The sequence below is a fragment of the Neovison vison genome, chromosome 9 (genome assembly GCF_020171115.1).
Source record: "Neovison vison isolate M4711 chromosome 9, ASM_NN_V1, whole genome shotgun sequence".
NCBI classification, from domain to species: domain Eukaryota; kingdom Metazoa; phylum Chordata; class Mammalia; order Carnivora; family Mustelidae; genus Neogale; species Neogale vison.
The window spans coordinates 25,254,739-25,274,986 of NC_058099.1; the positions used below are offsets into that span (position 1 = coordinate 25,254,739).

Sequence of the window (20,248 nt, forward strand, 5' to 3'; positions counted from 1 at the left end):
TCTAAGGAAAATCATGAATTTTTTTTCCTGTTTTACTAAAAAAATCAAACCCTCATCCATCTCTGCATGACAACTGACTATAAATTGACAAGAAATTTGCTTCTTCTATGATAATACTTTTATACTAATATTCCTACAGTAACTTAGAATATGATAGCATTTCTATATGTTATCTCACTTGATCCTTGAAATAATCTCACGAAGGAGGCATTATCATTATTTTACGAACAAGAAACGGAGGTTCAGAGAAGGTAAATGGTTTACCGTAACACGCTCAGGAGAGAGGGAGGTGGACAGGACCTCTGCCAAAGGCTGCACAGGTGGGAGTCTCATGGGCTCTTGAGTGGATGGATTCCTCGATACAGGCCTACAGCATCTCTCAAGCCAGACCTCAAACTCAGAGGCCCAAGATTTCCCATGCAGATTGTTAAAAAGGATCTACACGGAGAACTGCTTTCCTGAGAGATCATTTGCCCCCCATCTTCCCAAGCTCCAGGTGCTTTGCTCAGTTAAAATGAACCCAGGGATACACAGAAGAGTCACACTCAAAGTCAGAATCTAGCACGCCTCCAAAATTCCACTGAAAATAAATGATTACAAGCTGGGGAATAGGTTCCCTGGGACATGTGGATGTTTCCCTTGAGCGCCTGAGGGGAGCCACGGCCACCAGAATGCCCAGCGGACTTGGGACAGGCTCAAGGTGCCACTGAATGTCACTGACCTGTTGGTATCAGTACCCCTCACGCCCCTTCCAGACACTGGAAGCCCAGAGCTGCTCCTTGGCTCAGGGAGAGGAGGGTCTGTGGCTCTGGGCACTTCTCAACTTTAATGTATTGATCATAATGACTGGTATGCAAACCACCCATTCACTCAGTATATTAGTTAACAAAACTTCTTTCTCACACCTATTTTTCTTTTTTTTTGCTTTCTCTCAGTTTAGAAAATGGCTAATAAATAAACACATAAATAAATCAAATTTTAAGCCTGCCCTTGACTCGCCCAGAACCACCACTCCTCCGTCTATCTATAGTTTTCAAACTCTTTGCTGCTCTGACAACACATGACTAGTGAACATCTATGTTCTCAAAGTTCTTCCTGAGGCGTAACCTGATTTAGATAATCCCCCAGAAAATTAGAAGAGGAAGAAACATAGTAAAAAGGATCATAAAGCTTTTTGTTAAGCTACAGGGTTGGAGAGGCAAATACAAATAAAGCCATTGAAAAAAATAAAGAGGAAAAAATAAATCTATCTTTCACATAGAATTAAATTTTTTAAAGAGTGATGTTTTCCAGTCTTTCACAATGTAGGTACCATAGTCAAGACACTTAAGTACACTGTAGCTGTGTGAGCAAAAACGGTCTTATTACTGACATAACAACCTATAGGATTTACCACTTTCGTGTGTTAGTTGGGAATTTTACTTACAATTCACTGCCTTTCAAAGGAAACATAAGCGAAAAATGAACTTTGGGGACTTCAAGATCAAAAGCTTCTGCACAAGAAAGGAAACGGTCAACAAAACAAAGAGGCAACCCACAGAATGGGAGAAGATATTTGCAAATGACACAAGATCATAAAGAATTCCTTAAACTCAACACTCAAAAAACAGACAATCACGTCAAAAAATGGACAGAAGATATGAACAGATACTTCTCCAAAGAAGACATACAAATGGCTAACAGACACATGAAAAAATGTTCATCATCCTTAGCCACCAGAGAGATTCAAATCAAAACCACATTGAGATACCACCTTACACCAGTTAGAATGGCCAAAATCAACAAGACAGGAAACAAGTGTTGGAGAGGAAGTGGAGAAAGGGAAACCCTCTTACACTGTTGGTGGGAATGCAAGTTGGTGCAGCCACTTGGGAAAACAGTGTGGAAATTAAAAATAGAGCTACCCTATGACCCTGCAATTGCACGATTGGGTATTTACCCCAAAGATACAGATGTAGTGAAAAGAAGGGCCATCTGTACCCCAATGTTCATAGCAGCAATGGCCACAGTTGCCAAACTGTGGAAAGAGACAAGATGCCCTTCAACAGACGAATGGATAATGAAGATATGGTCCATATATACAATGGAATATTACTTGGCCATTAGAAACAATGAATTCCCAACTTTTGTATCAACATGGATGGGATTAGAGGAGATTATGCTGAATGAAATAAGTCAAGCAGAGAAAGTCAATTATCATATGGTTTCACTTACTTGTGGAGTATAAGGCATAACATGGAGGACATTAGGAGAAGGAAAGGAAAACTGAATTGGGGGAAATTGGAGGGGGAGATGAAGCATGAGAGACTGTGGACTCTGAGAAACAAACTGAGGGTTTTGGAGGGAAGGAAAGTGGCGGGTTGGGTGAGCCATGTGATGGCGATTAAGGAGGGCACATATTGCATGGAGTACTGGGTGGGGTACATAAACAATGAATCTCAGGACACTGAAAAAAATAAAATTAAATAAAAATAAATAAATAAAAATAAATTTTAAATATGGGGAAAAAACCCCAACAATTCACTGCCTTTGATTTAGTTATCACGATGGGGGTCTTTTCTAACAGACACCTTGGTGGCATTATTCTTGCACACAATGTACAAGTGGATTTCCTCATCTTCTCCTGTCTGTATTCCTAATTAAAAACTTACCCACGGGCAAAATTTTTAAAAATAACTGTAAAACAGAGTACCAGTGAAATCACAACGCACAAGTACAATCCTCTGCAATTGCCATGGCTCCTAACCACAGAGTGGCTCCCGCCATTAATCTACTGTCAGCTCTGGGGCAGGCAAGACAGACTGCAGCTCCCAGCAATATCCAACAGCGCTGGGGACTCCACTCCCGGTGCTCTCCGGAGAGAAACTTGGTGTACTGGCAGGGAAACTGGCATTATAAAGAGAGAAATCGCAATAAGCTCAACTCTATTCTTTAAGTAAATCAGATTTGTGGTTAACAAAGATAACCTCGAAAAAAGATCGGCAACGCTTGAGACTGGAGGCCGGATGACTGACTAAGATCAGAGCACATGGAGTGAGAGTTCTTTGGGGTTGGGGCCTGGGAAGTTAGAGACACAGGATGCTGAGGAAAGCCCCTCTGAAATGGATAGGTAGAGAGGTCATAAAGAATCTATTTTTTTTTTTTTAAGATTTTACTTATTTGTTTGAGTGAGGGAGAGTGCAAAAGCAGGGGAAGAGGCAGAAGGAGAGGGAGAAGCAGACTCCCAGCTGAGCAAGGGGCCTGACAGAGGGCTCCATCCCAGGACCCTGGCATCATGACCTGAGCCGAAGGCAGACGCTTAAACAACCAAGCCACCCAGGCGGCCTGATCATAGAATTTGGAGCTTGGGATGCTGGAGATGAAGCAGTTAGGGTGAATTCAGGCACAGGGGAATGGTGGTTGGAGCACAGTCAGGAAGGAGGTTAAGCATCTCAACCTGAAGAGACCAATTCACTGAGTCTCGTATATTGGAGTTCTAGAGCATGATGGTCATGGTTGGAATAAAAAGGAAAGCTGTGAACCTGGCACGGAGTTCACTGAGAAAAGTGAAAGAACATTCCAGAAAATCAGGAGGAGGAAATCAGCAGACAGCAGATATTTGAGAAGGACCATTAAATGAAGGAAGCAGAAATATTCTCAAGAGGTAGCAGCGAGTAAGGCATGTGCTCCCTCTTCTTGGCCACTTGGAGGAAAGAGATGAGTCACTTTGGTTATAGAGAGTTGAAAGGGATATGGTGTTGTCACTGGGGAGAAGGCCAGAGTTAGTTAACTGGAGAAGACAGGTGTGACCAAGGAAATGTGCCACAGGATAGGATGGTACATCATGGTATTCATGCAGCCCAAATCCACTGGCTTTTCCCAAACATTACGCAGCACAGCTGAGCTCACAGTCACCGAAAGTCCCAGGCTTTTCCACACATAAACTACTGTTCTGTCAATTCTCCTTCTGTATGGTTCACTTTGTTGCCCTAAATTCAAATCAACAAATATTTATTGAATGGCCTGCCAAGCACTAGGGATCTGATATAGTCCTTGACCTCAGAGAGCACACAGTTTAGCTAGGGAGACAGATATGATAAGCAATGATTTTAAGAAAATTTGGCAAGTCTAGTACTGGCAGAAAGTATGAGGGTCAGAAGCCACCCGGCGTATTTTATATTTATCACCTAGCAAAATCTCCTTACAGCTCATACTCAGAACAGTCTAGACAGTCTGTAATCTTGATTTTGTCATTTAACTTATGGACAATTTGCCAATATTTCAAATGTATTAAGCCTCAAGCAGCAGGAAAAAAACTTAAAATTTTTAGGCAATAAGTGAGCCCTAAAATTAACACAATTAACGGATTTTTGATTGGTAAAAGCTCAAAGGCCTTATCTAATTCTGAGAATGCCATTCTAAACACGTATCTCCCTCTCTCTCTCACACACTCACACACATACAAATGAAGCCTTTAAATGCCCGATATTTATTATATGAAGGGGAATCATTCTTATTTTTTTTAAACAAGGACCCTCAAATTTTAAAATACAGTATGAGTCAAGTAATGAATCTATCAAGTGAGAGCAAAAACATGAAAAAAAAAATACTTTATATATTATGGTCCCAGTTTCGTAAAGAAAAAAAAAAATCAAACAGAACCTATAGAACAAACATCTAGATGACTCTAGAGCAGATTGTTAATAGAAATTATTTCAGTTACTGAAACAAGAAGGCTGGCCTTAATGGTGACTCCTACATTTTAGGTTATGTACCGCCATAAAGCTGTTCTTTAATTATGAGTAGGTATTACTTTTGTAATAAAAAAGAATAAGATATGTGGGCATCTTAAAAGGGGCTAACTACCTCTCATGACTATTCTTTTTTTTTTTTTTTTTTTAAGATTTTATTTATTTGACAAACAGAGATCACAAGTAGGCAGAGAGACAGGTGTTGGGGGTGGGGGGAAGCAGGCTGCCTGCTGAGCAGAGAGCCCGATGCAGGGCTCAATCCCAGGACCATGAGATCATGACCTGAGCCGAAGGCAGAGGCTTTAACCCACTGAGCCACCCAGGTGCCCCTCTCAGGGCTATTCTTAATGCAACTTCATTCTCAAAGACTATAGATGCTAGCTTATTAGTTCAAAAGTACCCTCCTGCTTCCAAAACAGATAGAGCTCTTGCCGCTATTCAACCTGCATCTCTAAAATCTAAAGCCTTCCTGGTAACCAAGTACCACTGCGGTCTGGTTCTACCTCTGCTCACCTCACCAACTGTCTTCTCACTAATGTACGCCCTCCGCGGTAGCCAGGTTGGTCACGTGTGTCCCAGGATTCCTCCTGTATATTTGCTCACTTCTGATACTCCTTCCACCCTGAATGGGCTTCCACCTATGCAAAACTCACTCATGCTTTGAGAACCAGACTGAGCCCCACCTCCACCATGGAAGAAGCCTTCCATGACTCTTCAATTTCTTCTCCTCTCCAAGGCTATAACTATTAAAAACCAAATGCACAATTTCTCACTTCACTCTATTCTGTTCAAACAACACCCTCTATCGATTAATCTAAGGTCTAAATATCAATCAATAATATAAACTTGGCCCAAGTTTCCTTTGGAAAATTCCAGGATCCCCAAACATGGAAGAGGAGGCTGTCCCTTAGCCACTCTGGATCATGTATGGATGTACATTTCTGCTGTAAGAATGCCATGAGACGACACAAAGGTTAAGGGCACAAGGTTTGGATTCAGACAAGCTCCACCACACACATAGGTTTTGTGACTCTTAGACTCATCAGGCCACTCTTTGGGGGTATTCGTCTCCTCTCTAGAAAAATGAGACTAATAATTTGTACCCCTCATTCATCAGACATGCTAAACCAGATGATAAACTTATGGCAATCAGCAGAATGTAAAAAATAAAAATGATAGTCTTATTGCTTAGGAATTAAAAAAGAGACAGAATCCTGTATAGCCAACCTAGCATGGACGACTTTCAAACTGGTCAAGGAGGGAAAAATAGCTAGCAAGGCTAAAAAGCCAAGGACTAGATTAAGGGTTCTTTAGAAGGCCCTACTGCCTAACTGGCTCTCACTGCTGCTTTGGTGGAGGGCTCATGGTACATTAAAATAAAAGATGACATAAGGAGGGTGGCTTGCATGAATCATCTAAGAATATTCTGTGTCCCTGAGGAAGCTGAAGAACCTAGCCCTGGAATGACTGCTCCAAGAGCCGTGTACTGGTAAATAAAACCTTAGCTGGGCTCTGTACTCGCAGCCAAACACCTCCTTTGGGTCCAGCTGATTGCTCTGAAACTGCTTGCAAAGTAAAGAGCCCCTGTGGCAGGAACTCATCCCTTCCTGGGCACAGACTGCAAAGGAGTGAATCCAACAAGATGCAAACAGACCCTACTACTTGAACTTCTTGTGTCCATTTTTATTTAACTATCACAACCAAGACTTTTCCATAGGATGTTATTTCGGAGGATGAATGAGTTAACAGGGAAATGTGTATACTATTTGGACATGCTCTCTTGGTCTGTATCATCAAAACTCATATAGTTTATTTCTAAAAATAAATAATAGTTGTTTCCAAAATATTATTTCTAGCATCTTCTTCCCATCTCTGCACCTTCAAACAAAAATCTTTTTCACATACTTCTTGCTTAGGACAAACCCTCTGCTGAATCCAGCAAGACTTTTCCAGGATCTCCACCTCTGAATCAGGGCTCACTCAAGTTGGTCCCCCTAAATACAATACCCTTGTTCTGCCTGCATAAAATCCTCTGGAGCAGAACATTTAAAAGCGGACCTACAGAATCATGTGTGTCAAGAAAAGGATTTTATCTCAGATGTAACTGGGCTAAAATACCTAGCTCCAGTTCCAGAGCAACAAAATCTGATGAGGACAATCCAGGAAAATTCTTTCTTCCTGAAAGGAACCGAGATGAGTCATTTTAGTTGGTTCGACCAGTAACCGAATATATTTTCTGCCAAAGAATAAAACAGATTCCTTCTTTCTTTCAGTTACTTTCCACACCATAGATTCCAGGAGACTTAAGGTAACATCTCCATCCACCAAAAGATGCCAAAATCAGACGTGGAGTTAGGAAGCAAACTCCAGTGTTGCTAGGAACTAGCTCTGGGTGAGTTAGGCAGTATATGCTTAGATTTCGGATGAACAAATGTTTTTCTTGGCATGAGAAGGGGGAGATGGGTTAGTTGACTAAGTTCCCAGGACACGGAAGGCTTACACTTGAAATGTTTTTCAATCCTTGGCACATGAAACTGTGGCTAATTCACAAAGTCACAGAAATCTCAGGCAGGTGGATTCTTTGGGAAGATAGTCTGTCACGTGATACATAACTTCGGGGTGGTGGTGATTATGGGGGTTTCGTGTTTGCCATGGTTGCCAAGTTATAACAGCTTAATGACTGAAGACCGCTGGGCATACGATGGGAGATCCAGAATCACTGTATCACGGCCTCGCTGGTGTCGCAAACCTTTGAATCTTTCTGGTAGAAATGCCATTCTTTGTAATAAGCATTCAAATAAACTCTAGATCACATTTTCATGTGGAAGTTCTGAGGTCAAAAAGGGAAGGTTAGTCTTCTCTGGTCAGATAATTTCTGTGACCAGCAGAACCTATTAAAAATTACGGTCAAGCCATTAAAATGATGCCTTGTATCCCATGTATTAGAAACGATGGAAATCTTGGTACTTCACAATTATTCACTCTAAAGTCTCCACTTCATTATTGTCATTTTTAAAGAAACCACCTCTTCTTTTCTTCACCCCAAGAGAAATCTGATTGCAATTGGAACCTGTGTGGAGGTCTGATACCCTAGCAACTAATTGGATCCTCTTAAAGGTTGAATTTTATGTTTGACCTATTTAGAAATCTGAAAAGCTTCTCTTTGAAAAGCAGGCATCTCAGATCTTAATTTTTAAGTGTCAAGTATTGCTGCAGTCAAGGTTAAATGAGTTGATAGCTTGGCGCTAGACTCAACATAATTCTTAGAGAAGATGTTCTTTTAAGCTTAAATGTAATTCATGTGCTAATTTTTTAAAAATTCTATCCAATGCCCTACATTTCATATATGAAATAAAGAATATATTTAGGTCAAGTTACATTGCAAGTGGCATCTAGGAATAGTCTGTGTTAAATATAAAGCTTGATGATGACATTTGTTAAAGATGGGATTAATTTCATGGGTATGGCTGTAACCCCGTCTTCTACCCTACCCATTACCTAGGGCAGAGGTCAGTGACACACTGCCCATAAGCCAAATCTGGTCTTCCCTGTTTTTGTACATAAAGTTTTGTTGGAACACATCTGTGTCCATTTATCTACATAGTGCTTATGGCTACTTTCACATTACAGTGGCACAGTTGAATAGCTGTAACAGAGACGGTATGGGTCACAAAGCTGGAAATATTTTCTATCTGGCCCTTTCCAGGAAAAGTTGGCCAATCCCTGATTTGTGTAGAAATGGACCAGTATCAGTCTCATAAAAGAGTCTCTTCTAGTGATTATATTATGTTAAAATCCTGGTGGGTAAAATTTTGAGGAAGAATAGAAAATGTTATCAATCCATGAGTTTTGTTGGTCAGTTTCATCCTATAGCTTCTTTGAATTTGGATTTCATTGCAACCGAACACTAGTGAGAGATGGAGAACAAGCTCGCCCAATCTGGGGTCCATGATTGTATATACTTGGCTCTGTAAACAGGTGACCACTTGAGTATTGCAACTCCTTTCCACCTCTGCTACACTGTCTCCTCCTGAGGGTTGGAAAGGCTTAATGCTCTGTTTCAACCTTCGGTTTCCCACCCTACAGAAGATCTTGTTATGCACAGAACAAGGGCAATGTTTAAAACACTTCATCAAGGTAGATCTCTTCTTCTTGCAGAATGTATCAGAAAATTTCTGTTAAAGCAGTCCATGAGATTTCATCTTTAGAATGTTTGCCTTTTGAACTTGACTCTTAAATGGAAATGAAAGAAATGTGCCCTCCTAATTTGGTTCTGTGGAGTTAGACATAAGAGACTCAATACAGTTAACTGGATTGAAAACTGTGATGTCTCCAAGAAATCCTTGGTCATTCAAAAGAATGACCAGTATTTAGTATTAATGACCATAATGACCATATTAGTATTTAATATGTACCTACAGCTAACTGCTTCCATCAGAAAATTATGGGACAGAACCAGCAGCATATCCACAAGTACAAAGAGAGCCCTGAGAAGATCACAAATAGAAGAGTTACCAGAGTAGAAGGTTGGGCCAGTAAAAGTCAATTTTCAGAGATAGTGAAAGTCAGAGGCTCACAGAGAGAAGCAGACAGGGAGGAAATCCTTCCAAGCTCCCAGGAGAGCCTATTCAAAGGCACTGGGAGTGGAAACGCAGAAGTTAGATGCTGGGGGGTGGAGAGGGGTAGCAAGCACAGAGATAGTAGCATGCATTGGTATTATATGCTAGCAAGGCCACTCTGGAATGGGGAATGTGCGACCCAATGGTAAACTCAGTATGTAACGCACGAGGCTTTGCTATGACAAGAAGTGCCTACAGTTCTTTAGGGAGAGGTATCTGGTTAAAAATGTGCTTATCAAGCATTATTCTAGAGTTTAGAATAGAAAAGCCAACTGAAAAATTCTAACAGAAAAAAACAATCACAAAGCTCCTTACAACATTTTTCTTCTGATTCCTAACAGTGAAGACTTCTCCACTGGGTGGACTGTACCAAGACCTATACCATAAAGAGAGAAAGGTGTCAGGACCATAGGTTCATGGTGTTGTCCTTAAGTTATCATTAGGGCATAGACTAAAGAACTATGTCATCCTCATTCACCTTATTTATTTTGTCCCTGTTCTTCGTGTCTCATTTTTGCTTTAAATGCAGCATAGTAGCTAATTCCTAAAGCAGGCAATTCCATGCAGCATAACTGGGTAGACAGAAAAACAAAAATAATCCATTCTTTGGGGGACATTCAAGGGAGGAAAATAATGAAATGTCACCACTGGCCTGACTTTGTATTAAGGATATAGCTCAATTTCCAATGATGTGGCCACCGCCCGTGTACCATGCAGCTTCTAGACCTCACCACATCTCTTAACTCAACTAGGCTATTCTAGCTTCTTTGTTACGTTACAGAGGTGTGTGTCCTGAAAGCAGAGACTGGGGAAAAAAGTGTGATAAAACCCAGTCCTACATTTTCTATGGCAGGAGAAGGAACCCAGTAAACACAAACACAGCAGAGCACTTCCTTTTGTTGACAACCTTACGATCTCCCCTTAATGCATTGTTTAGAATAGCAATTCCGTGTCATTTCCCATTATCCTACACACAAAACCACTGCCACGCAGATGTCGCTCTTTCTTCCAAAAAACCGATCACGGAGAATCTAGAAAGGATTCGCGTGCTGCTGAGACATGTCAAGACGGACAGCCCGGAGCCCAAGAGCTCTGTTTATATACAGAACAGGTGTGTGGCCGGGCAGCTGCGGCGAAATCGCCCCTCCACCTTCTCCCTTCTGCCTTCCCAGCTCCCCTCCCTCCCTTGCAGCCGTTCCCTCTGGGTTGGGAGGGAAAGCAGCTTTGGAAGAACCTTCTTTTTCATCCCATTTCCTCCTGCCAGAGAAGACTGGCTCGCTTTCAAGACTGCAAGCATTTGACCACGGCACACAGCAGTGAGCATGTCAACCAGTTTTATTCCCATCCCTTGCTAGGGAATCGGAAAGCCAAGGACACACTGGTGATTTCCCTGGTTTTATAGCTCTCTACTCCCCCCAGGCCTGCAACACATTTTTGGTGCTAGTGTTCACAGTGTCCTGGCATCTGCAGTGTGGGAAACCCGAACTGAGAGCCAACAGCCCCAGAGCTTCTCCCTATTAAAATGTGCAATTGGATTTCACATGCGTGTTTCAAACACCATTCAAGGCATGATTTACAGGCTACTGTCTAGCCCCACAGCTGTTTTTTCATCCCCCAGACTTAGTCGTTTCTAGGAATCCACCATCAGCTCCCTAGCGAATAGTCCTCCCAATTTCAACCTCTTCAGTCATTCCTGGGCATCCAAAGCTACACAAGACCTATGGGAAGGACTCGAGAAAATGTTTATTAAACAAAAAAACTATGATTCTTTCCACGGAATTATTCACTCATGAGAACAGCCCATGTGATGCCTTCTTTCTGTTTACCTACCTTCTAATGAAGCTTTTTGTCCCCCCATCAAATTAAACCAATCACTGCTGACCCATTGATAAAGGTTATTTATATACATTAAAACCAGCGCAAGTCCAATGACCTCTGTGTGGGCCTCACTAGTTGCCACCCAGGGCTTTCACAGTTGCTGAGTTCTTTCGATAGAAGGGAAAAGAAAACACTTCTACATATTGCAAATTACCTTCCTGTAGCTGACTAAAGCTGTGTGTTCCACAGAGAGTCAACATCTTACTATCGTGTTTCCGCGACCACCCACCCCAAGGTCCCAACGTGGTCTCCCTTTCAAGACTCTGAAATCACTCCTGAAAATCTTAGAACTCAGGCTTAAGGTTATGTTTGGTTCAAACCCAGGCTGACAGGATCTTCTCAATATTTGGTTTTAAGCTGTCAGAGGACCAGGATGGTACTGTGTTTGTATAGGATTCTTCTGTACAGAGCCCGTCCTCGACAGAGTATGGACACAGGTGGAATGAGTGGTCCATAGGAGTCCCCTGCCCTGTGACTGAGGCCCACCGTTCACGGGAGGAGAGCAAAGGAAAAAGAAAAAAAGGTCTGACATGGGGAGAAATGTCCCAGGAAGAGCCCTTGCTGGAAATGGCGTGCGGATGCATCGATTTCACCCAAATGGCTCTGCAGGTGTAGCTTCCCATTTCAGAAGAAAGCAATTAATTAAAAATCATATGAATAAAGATGTTATAATCCACATCCAATGACATTTTGCCTTTTGTTGCTCTATACCCATCTTTTCCAATGAACAGCTTCTCAAGGTGCAAAGAGAACATCCTGTCCCCTTCTGCATAGGGTCCCTGCCCACCCCGCCCTCCCGGCTCCGAGACTCGAAGTCTTCCCAGAAAACAACAAAGCACACCTGGCTTCCTCCCACACTTTGAACTACTACACAACAGTCGAGAAGATCCACTTTGTTACAAGCCACAGTCAAAATAACAAGCCTTTCTTGTTGAGTCAAAGTCCTTTAGGACAAGAATACGGGTAAGTAAGGAGCTCTTGTGTTTTACCTAGTGTTTGACCGCTGGAAAGGCAAGGCCACCAAGTTCCCTAACTCAGTAAAGGCAGCTTTAGCCTCGGGACTCGCCTTCCCTTCTCCTCCCACAGCTGTCTCTTTGCAGACCTCATGAAGGAAGATTACTCATTTACTCTTTGGATAATCTGATAATCAGGCCATGTTGACATGCTGAGCTGTCAAATCTTCAGGTTACCTGAAGAGGCTCTCTTTTTAAACCCTTACATTAAAAATAACCCCAAATTCACACTTGTTATCAATGGCCCCCAAGGCCAAAACTGCAAAGGATGAGAATCGCAGCAGTAAAATGACCATTTATTTATTCAATACCCATTATGTGTCAGACGTCGTGTAGGGCATTTAACACGTGTGCCTTTTCTCTTTACTCTCTCCAGATAGCTGGTGGAGATAGTATCGTCATCCAAGCCTACATGAGTGTGGAAGCCACGACTGCCCGGGAAAATACAACTGGCATCGAGAGAAGTCAGACTCAAAGCCAATCCTCTGTTGCCAAGAGCCCATGAAGTTTCCTTCCAGTCCACTAAGCTCCTCCTGAGAACAGAACAGTAGACCTCGGGAACAGTGTGTTCCCAGGCTAGGAAGAACTTGAGCTGGTAGGAAGGAGATGTCTGGTGACTGTAGGGGCAGAAAAGGGAGCAGCTCTGGGATTTTCCAGACCCCTGAGAATCTGTACGCTTCCTTCTGTTCTAAGCACCTGATTTCTGCAATCCCCAGAGGGAAGCTGAGCAGTTAAAACACTTATGCTTCTTGGCGTGGTCAAAACAATAAGCTGTCCTTTGGCTCACTATGTCACACCTGCCACTTCCCCACAACTGGGGGACACTGCCAGCGAGGAGACCCCTCCATGGCTGTCTGCATTTCTGAAGCTCCAAACCTCAGCAGTTAAACCTTCTTCTCAGCTGCCGCTTCCTCATCAACCTTTGGCTACCAGAAATCATGACATGACCCCTAAATTGCAACAGGATCAGAGAGACTTGCCCCCCATCCCCCTTCCATCTCCTCCTCTGGATTCTGTGTGGCGTAGTATGCCCCCGCCAGACTCTTCATGCCACATGTTTTTTTGTTTTTCAGGCTTTTTTTTTTTTTTAAGAACAACACAGATTATAAATAACTAAGTAAACAAAGAAATAAACCTGCCTGGTATCCTATTTACGTTCCTGCTCACAACCACACGGGAGACTCCAACACTAGTCCATGCACACAGAGTACTCTTTCCATGAGCAACGCTCACATGATCATGTCCAGAGAGACATTTCGGCCACAGCACCAGACAGTCCCCAAGGGCCCCTCACCCTCCCACTCCAATGTCTATAGCGTTTCACCTTTCCACATTTCTTCCTTCACTTGAACCGTCATGGTTTTGTATTAGATTTCCCTCTGGGAAGAATGACTGGCAATTAATCCCAGCCCCGCTCCACCCTGGGTGGTGAGCTATCACTCGCAAGCCCCTCATTACCATTAGAGTCTTCTACTTCTTCGGCCGGGGTAGCTTTCTGGGAGGAGTGGTGCGCGTGGGAGGAGAGCAGACTGACAATTCGTGGCCTGGGGAGGGTCAGGGCTTTTCCGTGGACCTTGAGGGAGTGTTCCTTCAACTGGCTGATTGTCATGGTGGAAAATGAGCACCAAGAACACTTGTAGGCATGTTCACCTGGAAGAAGATGGCGGTAAGGGGCAGAACGGGAAAGGAGGGAAGGGGGTAAGGTGGGGTGGAAAACAAAATGGCATAGTTAATTCACACAAGAGATGAAGTACTGTTAATTCACGCAAGAGATGCGACTTCTGAAGTTTCAGGGTCTAAGAAGCCTCACAGACCAGCTACCCACCCCTTCCCACAACCACAGTGCTCCTCTGGGACTGAAACTTCCATGAGCTCCATAATCAGGTGACCCAGTCCCTTTTCATTTCATGCTCTACTTACAGGGACAAACCCATGCCTGGATTCCCCAACAGGGCGTGAAACTGAATGTCTACGATCCCTCCTTCAGAAAGGGTTCGTCTCTCATTCTCTCCCTCCTCTCTCTCCACTAGAAACGACCACGTTGGCTTTCATTCAAGGATGCTTTTTATCATCTGCACAATATAATATGCTTAATTCTTATTTCAAGGACCTATCCGTGGCTTTCCAAGCACAGGGTAACTAAGTGCAAACTCTATTGTGCTATTTTCATTCTCTGCGTCTTTGCTGACTAGTCACCTCCTTGATTCCACACATTCTAGTTTGTTTCTTCTGGACCAGTTCACAAACCTCAGCATAAAACTCCATGCCCCTATCTAATCAATAATGCAGAGAAATGGGTAAAAGTAAGTCATTTTTTTTTTTAAACTAAGAGATAGTTGTATATGTATAAGCATGAGTGCATCTCCAATATTCTTTGATAAACAGGACATTTCCTACTTTTATTTTAATTATTTTTATACCATGGAAACACAGTGACCAAATGAGACTATGGTTCACCTTTGCCCAAAGTCAGCTTTTAAATTAAGTGCATTTTAAAAAGCCAAGCTGTGAAATGGACATGCTTATGTTGTGGGACAAACACTGGTTTGATCGACTCAGAAAGCAATTTTGCTTTTCTTAACAAAAGGATGTGAATTCTCATGCTTGCAGCTCAGTATCTGCACCGCTCCAACCTGATACTAAAAAAATACCCTTTAACATACAGGGTTTCCAGTCATAAGGAAATGATTAAATAAACAAGTACCAGTTCTTGATGAATGATAATTCATTAAAATAAATTCTTAAATAATATAAAAAAAAAAGAAAATAATATAGTGATCTTCAGAAAAACAAATAGAAAGGCACGATATATTTTTGACTCACTTATAATCACAACTGTTAAAAATAATTATAGAGGCCATGGTTGAAAGGAAGTGTTATCAAACGTGAACAACAGTGGTCTTTAGAGAATAAGATTATGGGGTGACTGACTCTTATTTCTTCTTTCATTTCCAAATTTCCCCTAACGAGCAGGGTTTTTTTTTTTTGTTCTTTGTTTTTTTTAATTTCTTTTTAAGGCGAAATTTTAAAACCAGAGGTGAGGAAAGAGAAGGAAATAGAGGGGGAAAAAAGAGCAGAAAGGCCCTTCAGCAAGGAAAGTTTCGTGGGCCAAACTGTGAGGGGGACCTCTGCTCCGCGGAGCAGGAATGAGAAGGTAAACCTCTGTGCTTGCTCTGACCCCGCTGAGATGGGTTGTTCCCCCCCAACCTTGAAAATGACTCAATGTCTTCATATGCCAGGTGAGCGCAGGAACCCAGACTCTGCACTCAGCCTCCGCGTTGCCACTGATGACTCCCAGAGCACGTACTTCCAAGAAAGCCTTGAAGAGAACCTTGAGTGACGCAACACACTACAGCCCAAGATGGAAGAGAAGTTCAAAGTCAGACGACCCGGGGCCAGAACCTCAGTCAGTCCCCAGCTATTATCTAGGAGTCTGGATAATGCCTGGTTGTCAACAGTGGTAACTATTACTATAATAAATATGGATATATAGAATATAATTTCCAATATAACATAGAAATACACATGTCAATATATATTAATCATTGTATAGAATACCACGGCCCTTCTTACTCCATTTTTAAATTTTTTAATGCAAGTCTGGCTGCATGAAGCTGGTTAGGTAGTGGCAAGTAGCGCAACATGAGAGAGAATCCAAATCCAGATTATTTGATTTGCCTATGTGACTTTTACCCTTTAAAATAAAATAATCCACCTAGCCTGGACAAGATGACACAAGTGTTTTGGAAAACGCACTGGCTTGTTGCAAGCCAAGCTGCTCTCAAGTGGCTGAACGCCACGCCATAGACACCAAGGTTCCCAGGTGTGCAGAGAAACAAATTCTAGCATTCCCCCTCTCTTTATGGATGCTTCCTTCTCGCCAACCAGTGAGCACAGAAGGACCGTGTGCGTGGTCACCTCACTGCCCTGGAGTCTCCAGGCAGCCTCTGGTACTTTCTTAAAGTCCTTCGCACAGGGCCAGATCATTTACCCAACTCCTCTTGCTAACAGCGCTTTGGCCAAGGTGGAGATCTGTGAGAAAGACTCCCCAGGATGCTGTCCCAGCTGAAGAATTTACAATATGCACACATGTCACAAAAGAGCGGTCTGAACCCTGAAGCCTCTTACTCCATAGCTTCAGTAGACTTTTCCCAAAAGTATAAAAATACGAACAGAAGTCTAGAACCAGTCTCTCCATCCCATCCATGCCCAGTGGGGCTAGGAACAGCTGGATGGCTTCAGGAGTTTTATTCCATGAGGCCAGTTCGACAGGACCTAACACCAGGAAAGCTGGTCAAAACCTCGGAGAGGGACCCTAACTAAGGGCGTATGTGCAGTCTGGCTTCCAGGTGTGGCTGAGAACACCACGGAGAGGCCCCTAGACCCCTCTCCAGCACCTTCCCTGCACCACACCTCTTTCCTTTCCTGGCTGAGCTCTCCTGTGCCACCATCAGATGCAAAAAAGAGAGGCCATCAGCTTCTTGTCAGCGATAAGGATGCAGGCTGTTCTTCTGAAGTCGAATTCTTAGTGAGTGGATTATATGGCCTTGAACAGGTCACTTAATTTTTATATCCTCCTCTGATGCTGAGGGGGACACCACCACCTACCCTTTAGGACTGCCATGAGGATTAATGAGTGGGATGGATAGAACATGCTTAGTGCAAGCCTGGCGGGTGAGGGACTGTTCCTGACAGAAGCATGAGGAGATGGAACAAAAGAGTAACAGAGACCAGCACAGCTTCTGGACACTCAGGACCCAAGTCATTTCTTATCTCTTGTAAGGAAATGTATTTAAGGGTATCTCATGAGACATCTTGCATGTCTTAGGGACTCTGTCCCTTTGAACTTCCTCAAGATTATACTTTCATTTTAGTTGGGAATTATCTTCAGTAGATGCTAACAGTTCATGCATTTCCACTAGAAAGGCCAGGTAGGAGCACCTAGGTGGCTCAGTCAGTTAAACCTTCGGCTAGGGTCATGATCCCAGGGTCCTGGGTTCAAGCCTTGCATCGGGCTCCCTGCTCAGCAGAAAGCCTGCTTCTGCCTCTCCCACTCTCCTTGCTTGTGTTCCCTCTCTCACTGTGTCTTTTTCTGGCAAATACATAAATAAAATCTTTAAACAACAACAACAACAACAGAAACAAAGCCTGTTAGTAGCACATCTCAACTATGACTTGGGTGACATGGGCTTGGTCACCCTTGGCTTATTTTGGCTTCAGGTTATTCTATAATTTTTCTTTATGTTTCTTCATTAGATTAAAATAGAAATAAATAACCAACCAAGTCAAGAATAACTTCTTGTCATGTGCGGGATAAGGTACTTCGACTTTCCCTCAGGGAAGACCATAGGATTTCAAAACCAGAGGACTCCTGCATCAGGACGGCCAACTCACCAGCGTGAGCCTTGAGTATATGTGTTTTCAGCCGGCTGTTATAGGAGGACTTGAAGGAGCAGAGTTTGCACCGGAATGGTTTATGGTGTCCGTGGTGGGTTTGCATATGGCGATCCAAGCTTGATGGAGAAGAAAAATAGAGAGAGAAACAGGGCAGGATTAACAATTACATACATTTTTCTCCCTGCCCTTTTCCAGCAATCCCACTTCTAAATTGCTCAAAGTCATTTTGCTCAACAATGGTGCTTACCCAAACCAAAAACAATAATGACAAAAATGACAAGAGTGGTCATGCCTACTTGAAAGGGAGGGGCTCAAGGAAAGAAGATAGCAAGAGCCTTTTTGGATTGAGATACATGGCAGTGGGAGCATTTTCCCTTCCCTGGAAGCATGTATAATTGGAAGAGGGCATCCAAAGAGGAAAAGATGAAATACCAGGGAATGCAAGTTTTCTGCCAAGGTGGTGAGGAGTGCCTATCAAATAGTCCCTTAACTTATTAAAAAAAAAGGAATTAGAGAAATTTTGCATTTAGAAAGGGCTTTCTTTTTAAATCTCAACTCTGCATTCATAGTGAACAATCAGGAGGGAAAGGGAAGTTCCAAGGCAGCTGAGCTACTTGCAATGGGCTGTCATGTCTCCAACATCTTTGTAAATATGGAGGCAACTGGAAGGTAGGTTTCAAAGAAGTCTTGTGATCCAAAGGCCACTTATCCCTTCTGATAAACACTACCATGTTTGCTGTACCTCAGTCTTCCAGAGCAACTTCTAAAGAAGTCATTAAATTATGGTGAACTCCCAGTATTTCATAATAATTACTAGTCTAAAAAATAATAAATCCCCCAAACAAGGTGTGGGAAGGTGTTTTAATTTGTATCGGTACCCCAGAGAACTAGATTTCATTCTAAAGGACTCATCTGGGAATGGTGTTGCTTACCATTTAAACATACAATGTTCTGAGCCCCAAAGCTGCGCTTTCAATCACTTCCTGACATCTCCCTCTGGGTGTCCTTCAGCTTTCTTAAACTCAACCAGCCCTTAAACAAAACCATCAGTACCTCCCCCACCCCCCACCACCTCCAAAAAGCCGCTCTTTCTCCTTTCCTTGCTTCTACAAAGGACACCACCATTCTCAGTCAACCAGACGGAACACCTGGGTGTCATCTGTCCTCTACTTTGTCTCTCATCCCTCATCCCCTATATTATAGTCAATTTTTCCAAATCATTAAGATCCTACTTCTTTCAACCATTCCCAAAGTTCCATTCTAACTTCTTGGATTACCTACTATTACTGCCTCTTAATTGGTTCCTCCCAACATTTTTTTTTTTTTTTTTTTTTTTTTGTCAACTCAAGAGCATGAGCTATGGAGTGAGACTGCCTGGGTTCAAATCCCAGCTATTGCTTATAAACCAAATGGCCTGGGCAAGTTACATAAACCTCCTCACCTTTCTAATCCACAAAATGGAGACACAGTGGGACCGTACCTCATAGGGCTGACTTAAGAATAAAATGAGATAATAATACTTGAAGGTGCTTAGCGTACTGCCTGACACATAGTAGGTCTTAATAAATGTCAGCAATTATGATGACTCTACTCATTTCAGTCTTCCTTTTGCTGGTAATGTAAATTAAAGTCTTAATTCTGCATTCAAAGACTCCAAATATGGTCTCTACTCAAGTCTTACTCTATCCTCCCCTATTCTTTTACATATACCTTAAAGATTAGTCAGACTAGACTACCAGCAGGGCACCCACCAGCCTCATGCTCCATTCCACGGGCTTATGCTCTCATCCCTTCCACCATGTTGTACGCCCATTCCAAACTATACAAGTCCTGTCTTTGACTTTTTTTTTTTTTTTTAAGATTTTATTTATTTATTTGACAGACAGAGATCACAAGTAGGCAGAGAAGCAGGCAGAGAGAGAGGGGGAAGCAGGTCCCTGCTCAGCAGGGAGCCGGATGCAGGGCTCTACCCCAGGACCCTGGGATCATGACCTGAGTGGAAGGCAGAGGCTTAACTCACTGAGCCACCCAGGCACCCCCTGTCTTCCGACTTTAAGACCTGATTCAAATGCTCCCTACTCCATAAAACCTTCTCAATTCTTCCACAGTGGGTGTCACATTACCCTTCTCTGAAATTTCACAGCATTTTACTGATACATTTTTGAAAGATATGTGCCTTATTTTGCCTCATTTGTGTGCTTGCTTTATTTATAACCCCCCTAGCCCCTAAACTCCCTTAGCTCCCTGACCATGGCCTCTTCATCTTTATATGCCCCTCATACCCTGTAAGTCCCCAGCACACTGCCTAGCACAGAGGGTATCCATTTATTCAGTAGGGATCTGCCGAGCCTCTACCGGGTGTCAGAAAGCAGGACAGATGCTGGGGAATACATACTTCTTAAACTGATGAAAACTACACAAGCTTTACGTCGGCGCACAGATCTGACAACAAAGATGAGACATTAGGCTCTGTAGAATTCAGGATCTGTAACCCATCCCACCCTCTGGACAAGCATTGCCTCCTTCCGGCTTTCAACAACTATCCAGCACTTTATCTTCAAGAAGCAACCAACCCAACATTTACTTTCAATCATCCTAAAGATAAACAGCA

At 42.8% G+C, this 20,248-nt stretch overlaps 1 protein-coding gene across 10 annotated transcripts in view; it reads right to left on the reverse strand.

Moving 5' to 3' along the window:
- ZNF462 (zinc finger protein 462) overlaps positions 1-20,248 on the reverse strand; it is a 139,388-nt gene that overhangs the window by 52,925 nt on the left and 66,215 nt on the right. For all 10 annotated transcript variants that reach the window (XR_006386385.1, XR_006386386.1, XM_044265199.1 and 7 more), the window contains exons 6-7: positions 17,635-17,753; positions 13,699-13,890 (exon numbers count right to left, since the gene is read on the reverse strand). Coding sequence is in view for 8 of the 10 variants with exons in the window: in XM_044265199.1 (XP_044121134.1) it covers positions 13,699-13,890; positions 17,635-17,753 (311 nt within the window). In the remaining 2 variants the exon portion in view is untranslated. The remainder of the gene's footprint in view (positions 1-13,698; positions 13,891-17,634; positions 17,754-20,248) is intronic.